The 12,581-nt window shown below is 41.1% G+C and overlaps 1 protein-coding gene across 2 annotated transcripts in view; it reads left to right on the forward strand.

Moving 5' to 3' along the window:
* The window catches only part of RCAN2 (regulator of calcineurin 2), an 80,541-nt gene that overhangs the window by 41,518 nt on the left and 26,442 nt on the right, over positions 1-12,581 (forward strand). The window contains exon 1 of one of the 2 annotated variants that reach the window (XM_033054658.2): positions 72-358. The exons of the other annotated variant lie outside the window; for it this stretch is intronic. Within the exon in view, the coding sequence (XP_032910549.1) occupies positions 272-358 (87 nt within the window). The 5' untranslated portion in view covers positions 72-271. Of the gene's footprint in view, positions 1-71; positions 359-12,581 lie in introns of those variants that run through there. 2 annotated transcript variants of the gene reach the window in all.

The following is a 12,581-nucleotide window of genomic DNA, read 5'->3' on the forward strand; positions in this document are numbered from 1 at the left end:
CTTTGTGGTGATGTCATTGCCATGAGAGATGGAATAGCGCTGTTACTATGCTGTGCCTGCTCAGTTGGTGGGTGTACGGGGGACAGGCAACCAGCAACTCACTTGAAGTGCACAGAGCTCGTGTTGGAGGCTTGCAGGCATTGCCAGCGCTGAAACTGAATCTTGGACTGTTCAATTGCAGTACTGAAGATCTTTTTTTTTAATTCTTTTGTTGTTTTCTTCCATCGTTTGTGACTCTGAGCTTGCCTAACTCTGTGTGCAAAGGCGGGGGATGCCAGCCCGTAGCATGGACTGTGATGTTTCCACTCTGGTTGCCTGTGGGGTTGATGTGGAGGTTTTTGCCAGCCAAGAGGTTAAGGTATGCGCCTGCAATCCTTTTGTTGCTTCTTAGAAAAGCCTTTGGGAGCAATAGGCATTTGTGTGTAGCAATTGACAATAAGGGGGCAAATGAGATTCCGCTGCGGTGGCAAAAGACACGCAGTAAAAAAAATCTGTTAATTAGGGGAGAGAAATATGGGAAAGGCAATGTGCCTGCTTTTTACTGTGTTTTGATAAGCTGAAAGAATAGCCTGGTGTTTACTCCTTAATGATGTAAGAAATGGGTTATATAACTGACATCTGTGCATATGCATGTTTCATATTCATAAAAAATCTTTCATTGTTAATTTTGTCAAGTTATTTTTAGTCCAGTGTCAGTTTTTAAATCAGCCTTGCCATAAATGTTATTTATTGATGTTGATAACCTTCAGATACCTTTATTCACTGGAAGAGTAGCTGTTTCTTTCCTTCACATTCAAAACAAATATGCAAGCATAAATTTTTTATGAAGGGTTAAAAGTTGGTAGTAAGTATCTTTGTGCATCTTCAGTGTAAGAGAACACAAAAAGTTATGCATCTTGCATATCATATGCATACCTGAAAAACGATTCTTAAGTCTAAGGCTTGATATGCAGGGCTCATAGTCTCTTAATTAGACAACTGCTGTAGAAAAGTCATTGTGTGTAATTGCTTACTGTTGAAATCAATTATCTTTTTCATTTATTCACATATTACTGCAAGAAAATCACTGCAAATTAAGTTTGAAAGAGGAATTCTAAGTATGCTTCTCACAGATCATCTGAAAGAGCTCATAGATGTAATAAAATGATATTCAGCAGTTTATAAAGGACAAAGGTACAGACAAAATTAGTTTTTAATCTGATGTTTCTTAGTATTGAAAGACTGAAACAGGGTAAAAAGGATTTACAAATTAGAGGTCAAATTTTGAACCTCTCTTCTGTTAGGTTCCAAGTCAAGCATTGAAGCCACTGGAAATAAAACTACTTTGATTTGCAAGAGGCTCTGATGATTTTTATTTTCTGTTAGTTTGTTACTGTGTGAGATCGTTTATACTTTGTACAGATGCTTTTGTGTTGGCACAAAGAGATTTTTCTAATTTAAGAAGCTTTTTCCTAACAGTGTAATAGTGAATTTAGAGGTGAGAAAGTGAGTAATTCAGAGGAATGATTCAGGTGATTAGTCTTGCCTGTACTGGGACATGTTTCTTGTATTATTGTGAAGTAGTAAAATGTTTATCTACTTATTCATTTTTTTCTTTTCTTTTCTCTCTTTTTTTTTTACTTGAAAGCATTTTCTTTTAACATGTAGGATTTACACCTGCATTGACATGATCTTGTACCTGAGTCTTTTAGTGTCTGGTCCATGTTTGATGTAAGACCCTGCAAGAAATTAAAGTTGTAGTGAGCTTCTTGTATCCCCATGCAACTCCTATATCAGTATCAATGCAAAAGCAAAATTCTGACTAACATAAATCAGCAAAAAACATTCCATTGACTTAGGTAAGACTTAGATTAGTCTGATTTAAGCTGCAGCATCTGTAAAGTGTGGGCCAGGAATATGAGATAAGAGAACAAAAGGGTTGCAGAGACATTACAGCAATTGTAACCCTTATGTGTTGCTTGGACTTTCTGTACCTTGTTTGCTTTGGTTAAAACTTCCCTGTTTCGCTTTTCCCCCCGCCTTGTGTTTGAATTAAAATGTTGATTGCAGAGACTTTGGGTATATTTACAGTGGGGACTGCACTGCAGACTGCACTGCAGCTCAGAAACGCAAAGTCTGCTCTGAAGTTGCGTGGCTTAGAGGCTGTGAGCAGCCTGTGCTCCGTGACCCACAGCTCACTGCAGGCTCCTTTCCATGGGCTTGTCCCCAAATTCTGTTGGGGCCAGCTCTGTGCTCCTCCCTGGGCTCCCCATGCCGCAACCTGCAGTGTGGGCATCCTCTTTGGGAAAGTTTCACTGCTGCTGATAATTTAAAGCTGGAGATACCTACTGCTCTTTGCTCACTTCTAGAATTGTAGGGGAAAAAAACCCAGTATGCCTTTTTTGTGTGTGCAAAAGGGTTCACTTCAAGGTTTTTTTGTGACAGTATGGTCGCAGCACAGAAAAGTTTTTGACTTTAATAGGATGGGGAACAGATTTAGGGTTAAAAAGGAAGGAGGCTGTTGCTGAGAAGGGATGGGTATGGGAGTTGAAGAGCAAAAGCAAGCACAAAATTCCTGTCTTCACCTACCCTGAGAGTACCCCTCTGTCCAGCTATTCTGTGGCTCAGCCTGAAGGCGCAGATAGCATTGACAGCTGAAGTCCAGGCTATTGTCCCTTTTCTGATAGAAGGTTTTGTTGCAGGGAACCTTCTCCCTGCATGAAGGGAATGTCCCCTGAGTGGTAGAACAGATATTGAAGCTCTTAGAATACGTGTGGTGCTTGGTGAGATTTGCTAAGATGAGCTGTTAGCCCGGTAGAATACTTCTCTGATGTCAGCAAGGGTTGTGTTCAGGGTTTAGGATATGCTTATAGCATATCTTACTTTTATTTCTGTTAGGTTTAGAAGTGACATGAGGCTTGGGAGAGGAATGCTGGTTGTACTGAGCTGTTGTTCTCCCATGAGGTTTGGGAGAAGGATGCTGGCAACACGGAGCCATTGCTTGCACTTTGCAGCACGTTGGACACAGCTGCAGACTGGGTGTGTGAGAGGCCTGCCAGGACTGCAGTAACAGCTTGGTGTGTTGGGGCTCTGGAGCAGCAGTTCCCGCAGCAGGTGGCCATGAGGACTCCTGAAAGTTCCCATGTCTCAAGAGCATCAGTCCCTCAGAGCTGGAGAATTCTTATACAAAGCTGGCTTTGGGAACAGGTCTTGGAGCAGAGGGAGCTCTCCAGCTTATTGCTGCTTTTCAACCTCTGGAGGAGACCTTATCCTGTAGGCATTATGCTTTTTAGCAGCTGGCAGTCAGGCTTGGAAGCACTCTGTTTCCATTTGGCCTCTGGATCAGGGGTGCAGTTATTTAGTACTGAAGGCAAAGCTTTTACTGCTGCATTTGGAGCTGCTCATCCTTTCAATAAACAGAGGCTTGTATGGGAGCCTTGGCAGTGGCAGCACTGACACCGTGGGTTTGGCACCCATGAACCCATCCAACAAGCCCTTCACTTCTGATCAGCTGCTGCTTTGAGTTGTCTTTTCCAATCCAAAAATTGGGTCAGGCTGATCAACGTGCTACTGACTGTAGATCAGGAACTAGAAGAGTTGAGAAGGCAGCCAGAGAAATCACGAAGTGCAGTTCTGCTTTGAAGTTCACCTGGATAATTAAGATTCTTTCAGTGCCTCTAGATGATAATTTCATGTAATGATCTTTGTTACATAAGCAATTAGTTAATGAATATCTTGTTTATTTCTAATAGAGGAATTCCAGACATCACCGAAACAGTGGAATAGAATTTAAACTTGTATTTCATACTCTAAGCAATGTGATTTTGTATGATTAATTCTATATATTCTCTCCTCATTTTGTTCACACAGGCCATTCCACTCAGAAGCAAGGTAGGATTGGGGCAGCTTGGCACTACTGTAAGAGAGAAGAAATACTAATGATCCAGATGGATCACATCCTGAAGACAGTAATGTAATGTGGATGGGACCATTATCTTTACATAGGGTAAAAACCCAATGTGTACATGAACCAGGCAGCAAAGGGAAATTGTAGAAATAGTTTCACTGTTGGGACTGTTTCTTTGGAGGATTAATTCCCATTGCAGCAGGATCTGTGTCAGTCTGTAAACTGATTACTCAGTTCAGATGCTCCAGTGAGCACCCTGCTAATGGGAGTTGTTCAGGATGGATGGGTTGGAGGTTCAGTCTCTGTCCTGCAGTTGTCTTTGAGACATTTGGCAGTCTAAACTTCTGAGGTCTAAAGGGCAAAAGCACACTAGATACTTGTGGTTTTTGCTCTCCACTTCAATTCTCCTCTTGTCTAAGTGGCTCATTCACAAAGATGTTCTGAGGTTTTAAGTTTTAAGTGCTCTAAGGTTCAAGTCAAGTGAAGAAAACTGGAGAAAAGGAGAGAAGTGTTGCTGCCCCTCTGGATGGTGCCAGCTGTCCAGTGGCAGGAAGCATGACTTGCTGGGAGAGTTTCTGAGTTTCTGTCTTTACATCATTCTCCTCAGCCATGTGAGCTTGATCCGTGGGAAGAGTCTGTTGCACAGTCATAAGACTTCATAGACAGGCTATAAGGAGGAAACCAACAACAGCATGACTGCCAAAAATACCCTGATGGCTAGAAAGGCCTGCTCTGTAACTCCTCTTGGTATTTTCTGTAGTTCTTTCTAATTGCAAATACGGTTGAGTCTGTGAAATCTGCACGATCTGAGTTCTGCTGGAGGAATAGATGTGTCTTTTGAGCTCTGCTTACTGTGTTCATCTGGAGCAAGTAACAGAGAGGAGCTTACCAAATGCTCTAGTGCTGTTTCCAGGACACTGACCCTGCTCTTGGCTTCAGGGTCAGTGCAGAGAGACTCTGACAGCACAGCTGGGGCTTGTGCAGCCAGTGCTGCTGCACACTGAGGTGTTCCCAGTTCCAGTCACAGGTTGGGCTTTGTCTGCCCTTCTAACACCCTTGTGTGAAGGCAGCTGGACTCTTTAGGGAGGTTCCCTGAGAAATGATAGAATGGTAAGACCTCTAAAGGTCATAATATGCTCTTTAGACTGATCTACACTTATTTGTACTTGCATTTCCCTTGATTCGGAAGAAGGAGGTGCTGCTGTTTCACCAGAGGTCGGTGGCAGCTGCAGGTGTTTACACCTCTCTGAATATGGCAAACCTTCTGCTTCTCCTTCTTCACCCTAGCAGGGAACAGCAAAGCAAGTCAGAGTTCTCTGATTCTCCTTTCTTTTGGAAGTCACGTGAAGATAACTAGAGACAATAAGTAATTTGTCAAATGAAAATACATAACAACTAGAATGCGTTGGTAGAAGGTGCAGAATTAATCCAAGGCAGGTAATAAGGTAAGATGGACCTTGTAATTCTACTGACAAATGGCCCAGCCTCTCTGAGGAGCACTGAAGAGATGGTGATTTTCTTAAGCAGATTTGAAGAATTGATCAGTGCAGCTATAGATTGACATACTTGTACCATGTATTATTACATATTACTTGTAATATGTAATACAAGTTTGATACTGATTTTTCATTAAATAATGACTTAAATTATTAAAATTTTAGAAAAAAAAATTCTCAGAAGAACCTAGACCGATAAAGTACCTAAGTTCTTTCTCCTCAAAATAAAAAAATTATCAAGGACACATTATTTACAGGTCTGTAGTGCTCTAGTCTCATTTTCCTCTGAAGGTGCTTTATGTGTGCTCTCTCTTGTCTCAAATTTTACTGATGCTGTTTGCTGCTGCTTAGCATGACTAAGATTCGATACTGAGCAGCATTGCAGGTTTGAGGCAGAGGTCTGCACCAACCTTTTATGTATCTTTAGTAAATTTTTAGTAATTTGTAATTATTTTTTTTTTGCTTATAGACTAACATACATACTTTGTGTTTGCAGAGGTCTTCCTTTAATATTTTCTAGGGGTGATTCTACCAGAGGCCTTAAATATTCTACTCAGTTTTGATCATTCAAGTGCTAAACAGCCTGTTTGCTTTGAAGATTCTGCCTAATCATATGCTAGAGTGCAAACAACCGTGACAGTGTGGTCTTGAGCACAGAATTCTTCCTTGGCAAAAAGACTCTGAGGAAATTGTAGCACAGTTTGTCAGACACTTGGCTAACACACAGGCTGCCAAGGGCCAGAAACCGGCCAAGCAAAGCTTCCAGTCAGTGGCCACTTGCTGGAAGACTGTTTTTTCCATGCACATATTTATAATGGTGCCAGCATTGTGTGCATGTGCTTTTCTGAAGATTTCCCCCATTAATATGATTTTCAATAAGCACCTTCTCCTTCTAAAGGCCAACAGAATTAAAATTTTCCCCAGGGGAACTTCTCCCCTTTCTTTTCCTTATTGGCAGTGCCTCTAAAAAGCACAGGCAGCCATCGAGTTTGGCTCCAGCCTGTGTTTTCCATCTAGGATTCTGGCTGATTTCTGCTTTGTCCATGTCCATTCCTGGAAGCACAAACAGCCCTCTCACAACATCAATGTCCTTGTGATGCCTTTAACTCTCCCCACATGGAATTTCTGTTGGTGCTGAATCAAGGAGAAGCCTTTGGTTGTAGCAGCTGTGATGGAGCAAACAGCCCTGCTGTCCTTGCAGGGTGGGCAAAGAGCTGGATGGGTCCATGTAGAGCTGGATGCTGCTGCAGCATCTCCATGGCACCCTCTCTTCTGTACAGCTGGATCTGCTGGAAAATCTCAAAGTGATGTTATAAGTAAAAAGTGTTCTCATTTGCAGATGGAAAACTAAGGAACCAGGAAATAAGTAAGTTCTCTGATTAGGAAACTGGATTTGGCATGAAGAGCTGGTGTAATTAATAATTCTTCTTTTTATTAATCATGTTCTGTAGAGGTTCACTCTCAAGTGTCTTTGAGCTGTATGCATTTTCCAGAGGTCAAGGAGCTTTGCTGAGTTGGTAGCTGATTTTGGTTGGTTTTTGGTGGGGATTTTTGTGGTTTGCTTTTGTGGGGGTGTGTGTTTGTTGTTTTGTTTTTAATTAACCCAAACTTGCTGCTTTTCAGAATCCACATTAGATTCTGGCAGACAGAAAGATTGACTTTATCTTACAGGATGGCTTCATGTTTATCAGGAGCATGGAGGAGCCTCCAGTTTTGCAGCACCAGTTAGTTCCAACTGTTGAAATAATAGTCCCTGAGCTGAGAAACCCAGTGAACCTGTTGAGCTCCGAGCAGTAGCAGCAGGCAGCTGTAGAGGGGAATTTCTGCAGCTCAGGAGAATCTCTCTGCTTCATCTGTTGCAGTGAGAGATATGTTTGCCATTAGAAGGTGGAGGCATCCAGAGAGCTGAATCATGCAGCAGGGCTTCTGCTGCACGGCCAGAGAGAAGCCACTTTGCTGAAATCTCACTTGTCCTTTTATTCACGTAGGTCAGATGTGCTGGTATGAGGCAGATGAACAAATAATGGTGAAAAGCCTGCTAGTCTTCTCAATAAAAGAAATTCCATATAGGGAGAAGATAAGATGATTGTTTCATTTGCTGTACAAATTTTACTCCAACATTACCATCCTCAAGTTTCTTCATCCTTTGCTGTGTATCCTCATGCCTGGTGACAAGGTTCATTCAGTTTTGGCTACTTGTCTTAGAGACAACCAATAACTAAACCACTAAGAATAAAAACTTTTGAATTGTCTGAATAATTGCACCAATACTGGAAAATTTGTTTTGACCACAAAACAGATGTTGGTTGTGGTGGGAGTGGGGTGGTGTATATTTTGTTTTGTTTGGAGGATTATTGTTTTATTTTCTACTACTGATACAAAAACAAAACCAAAAGCAACCCACCAGCATAAATGGCCTTTCTCCCTCAAAGAAGAACATTTTTTTGAGAGAAGCAAATATCTGTAAGGGGCAGATCATAGGTGGAACTGTTCTGAGCTGAGGGAGGAGTAAATCACTTGGTTATTCAAAATGTGGTTTAAATGAGGAAGGGGTATGTGGGGATTGGGAGGAGGGAACGCACTCTGATGAAGTGCCTCTGTTGGGAAAGACCAAAAGGAGGGGAAAACTGTGAAGGCTGGGGCAGGTGGTGGCAGGACTGGTGTCTGGAGAGGTGGCAGCAGCAGCAGAGGAGTTGGGATGGAAGGAGAGCTCATGAAAACAGGAGTAATAATGGAAGAATGTGAGAACAGATGACTTTTTTAGTGGAATGATTTAAGGGCAGAAGATGATACAAGATGCTGGAAAAACTCATTGATAGTCTAAAACAAGGAGGATTTTGTGACAAAGCTTTCATCAAGCAGGTGTTAAGCATCATTGAATCTTTAGTTAAATAAATCTTGACAGCTTTTTGCTTTACTGAAAGCATCTCCCACAGGTTTCCATCCCACATTCAGGTAACAAAATCCTATTGTGAATGAGTACTCTGGGCTACTGCTACTCTCCTTTCAGCTCCTTCCTCAAAACTTGTTATTGTTAAATGTCTCACAAGGAATTAAATGATTGAACATGACTAGACTAAGCTACATATGCACACATGGGACAGAAAATATTTTGGAAACCTTATAAAAAAATCAAATATATTCTCTTTTTATATATTTTATTCCTGCCTCCTCTGTCTTTCTGTTTCATCCTCCAGAATGCAAGAAAGAATTTTGTGTTTTCCCTTGTTATTTTTGTTCACTGTGGTAGATGATACTAGAAGCAAATAACAGTCATTTTTAAACTGTTGGAAATATCCCAACAGTAGGTGATATGGTAAGACATACATCAAATTATGAGACTGTTCTGGGTGCAGTTTTTTCAGCAAATGGAGGCAGGTAATTTTATTTGATTTTCAGTTTTGATTTTAACAGTTGAAGAAATTAATAATGACAAGTACTGTTGGTGAAAATTATTTTGAAGTTAGCTTTTGAAATAAAGTCTGAAGTCAGAGGAAAATAGTTTTTCTGAAAAGTCATTTTCAGTGGCCTTATGGAGCTGGCAAGTAGTGTCTCCTAAGAAGATTATCTAAGAGACCGAGAAGAACATGAGAATTAGCAGTTAAGGAGGCACTTTTGAATGCATAATGGAGATTATCTATCCTGATGCAAAGGACAGATGGGACCTACAATGAGAGACTGTTAGGGCTAGATCAGATACTCCTTTTGCTTTAGAGCAGTTTAAGGGTTTTATATATGATGTGAAAATCAAGTGTGCAAAATCACAAAATAAGTTTCCATTGTAAGAACAAGGGAAGTCGTGTGATATATCAAAATTAAGAGGAAAAAATAGTGTATAAATTCATTAATAGCAGGATGCATAATGTGGGGAGGGTTTTGGTATGACTGATTTCATTTATGTTATATAATAACACATAAAATTACCTAAATTAATTTAAAAAATAACCTTAGTAGTGGCCAGAGCAGAGAAAAACTGCCAAAAATTCAGGGGAAAGACAGATATTTAAGTGTACAGGAGTTACTAAAATCTCCCTAAGTATGCTTTAGGATGCAGCTGAAATTTTTTACTATTTGAAATCATCTTTAAGAATTCATTGGTTACAAAGAGACTGCTGAGGACAGGAGATTAAAAAAACCAGCATTTGTATTTAAAAGGGGAAGAGGAGAAAGACCTGGACAATGACAGGTATTTTTATCTGACTCAAATTTTGGAAATAAGTTTGGAAGTAATTCGGCTTGGGCTGTGTAGACCAAGTCATGTCAAATCAGTGTGCCTTCCTTGTTTGACAGGGCAATGGCATAAGTGGGATAAAGGAGATGTGGAGTGTAGATATTTTGACTAAAGCTTTCACACTGTTGAAGTCATTTCCATAAGCAATCTACTCTCTAGATATAATTTCCATAAGGTGGGTGTCTGGTTGTTTACAGAATGTCTAAAGCAGAACCAGTTCATTCTCAAATGGTGAAGCCATTTAAGTAGATGAGCTCACATGTTCCTTCCTGAAAACAGGTTGAGAATAATGACAGTAGTCAAAAGGGAAAAATCCCAAAAAAAGTGTGAATGACACTGTAGGGCAGGGTCAAAATTCTGAACAACCCTTGGTTAAACAACAGGATTAAATTTAGTGCAAAAAAAAATCAAGTCACAGCTGTATAAAGGCATTCACATGACTGAACAGTGGTGTGATGCAAATCTCTTGAGTTCCAGTGAATGGCAGTGGATAATTAGCAGCAGGAAGCAAAACAAACCATTCACTGAATGGTTTGGGTTCTAAGGGACCTTAAAATATCATCTGGTTCCATCCCTTGCCATGTGCAGGGACACCTTGCAGTATCCCAGGTTGCTCCAAGCACCATCCAACCTGGCCTGGAACACTTCCAGGGAAGAATGTCTACCTTAGGTCCAATCTTAACCTGTGCTCTTTAGTCAAAACTCATTGCTCCTTGTCTGTCACACACAGACAAGTCTCCATCTTTCTTATATATCCTCTTTAAGTATCCTGAGGGTGCCATAAAGCTCAGAACTCCTAACTTCTCTTCTCCAGGCTGAACAACCCCAAATCTCTCAGCCTTTCCTTACAGGCGAGGTGCTCCAGCCCAAGTTTGCTGTTGCAGCAGTGCTGTTTGTCTCTGTGAGCCTGGTTAGACTTTTCAGATTTACATTTTTTTTGTCCAGAAAGGAAATTTCATGTTGCTACCTTGTTTACAGAGCCTAAGAAGAAAACCACTGACGTGTGAAAAGTAGTACCTTTATCTTTAGAAACAGCTGATTCCATAAGAGAAACTGCAGGGCCATGTGAGCAGCCGGCTTTCTGCAGGCGGCTGCCAGTCCTTGAACCAGAATCTGAGAGTTGTTGAGCTAAAAAAAATTCTTATTAATCAAGACAGCTGGGAGCAAAGCCAAATGCTGGGCCATAGCAGAAATGAGCATGCTGCTTATGTTAGACAGAAGTAAATTACTGGTGTACTTAAAATTTTAGAGGCTTTGGAGCTGATGCCTTTTTGCCTGATTTTTTTTTAAATAAGTGAATAAAGAAGAAAGATGTTTAGATATCTGCTTCATGCTTTTGTAGCAAATTATTAGACTGACACTGTTGAAGAACTGTAGTGTAAGCAAGCTACCTGCAATGGTGATATTTTTTGGGATAGGGGAAGGAGCTTGGCATACAGTAGCAGTCACAAAAGTCAATACTCAGTACATACTGCATCCTAGAAAACAGTATAAATTTTTTTTTCATGTCATTGTCTTAGTGTAAAATTCTGCTTAAGCTTTAACTATTACACAGTTTCATAGTTCATGTATTGTATAGTGAAATAGAAGCAGATCAAAAGGTAGTAACAATTCTATAAAGAAAACATCTTGGATAAGGGGAATTGACTTTGGGAATAAGTAGTGGGTATAAGTATGGTGAAATGATGATATAATGGGAGTGTACACTTGTGAGTAAAATGAGGTGTGGATGATAATGCTGCAGATTGGTACCTGTTTAACTACTCTACTTCAGAATCATAAGACTGCAGAATCACAAACAGGTTTGGGTTGCAAGGGACCTTAAAGATTACCCAGTCCCACCCCCTGCCATGGGCAGGAACACCTTCTGCTATCCCAGGTTGTTCCAGGTGCCATCCAACCTGGCCTTGGACACTTCCAGGGATGGGTCAGCTACAGCTTCTCTGGGAACCCTGTGCCAGGGCCTCAGCACCCTCATAGGGAAGAATTTCTTGCTGATATCCAATCTAAACCTGATCTCTTTTGGTTGAGGCCACTTACTTACATGAAGTTTGGTTTACTCCCCACTAATGTTTTCCATTAGATTTGAAGTTTATGTGTAGCAAATCCAGTTCTACTGTGTTTCTGGTTTGAGTATCCCTTGGAGAAAGTCTGGACTATGCTGAGCATGAATGTAGTCACTTTTAGTTGATAATTTGCCCTTCTTAATTAAATACTAATGTCCCATACTGATTAAATACACAATTTTCAATTTCAATTCAAAAGTGTAAATTCTATTCTTGGGCTACGACTGATTCTGCTTCAGTGCAGTGCAGTGATGTGCAGGTGGATGCAGGCACCATGCACCATGCACCACTGAGTGGTCTGGGACACCCTCTGAACTCTGAAGATGTAACCTCCACAGTGAACCAGGTGACTTCTCATTATTTTCAATGACTGCTTCCAGCAGATTTGGCATCCCACTTCTTTAGAATCTATTTGCACCAAAAAAAATCTCCTTGACCTCAAAGCCAGACTCCTTGTGCCTGCAGTGTGTCATGGGAGGCTTAGGTTGGATTCCCCAGAGGGTGATTGGGCACCGAGTGGGCTTCCCAGGGAATGGGCACAGCCCCAAGGCTGACAGAGCTCTGGGAGTGGTTGGAAAATGCTCTCAGGCTCAGAGTGGGATTGTTGGGGTGTCCTGTACAGGCCAGGAGTTGAACTTCAATCATCCTTGTGGATCCCTTCCAGCTCTGGATGTTCTGTGGTTCTACATGTCTGTCTCCAACATTTCAGGCTGGCACAAGGGCATTTGCAAGGCAAATGTGACATAGAGCCAGTGTGAAACAGTGCCACAGGGCAAGAAATTATGGGATACTGATTACTTTTGTGTCCTATTTATTTGTAAAAAACTTGTTCATAAAAAGAAGAAAATCTGCATTTGTTACCACTCTGCTGGGTGGTCACAGGGCTTGTTCCTTCTCACCAG

Source organism: Catharus ustulatus, chromosome 3, assembly GCF_009819885.2.
Source record: "Catharus ustulatus isolate bCatUst1 chromosome 3, bCatUst1.pri.v2, whole genome shotgun sequence".
NCBI lineage: Eukaryota > Metazoa > Chordata > Aves > Passeriformes > Turdidae > Catharus > Catharus ustulatus.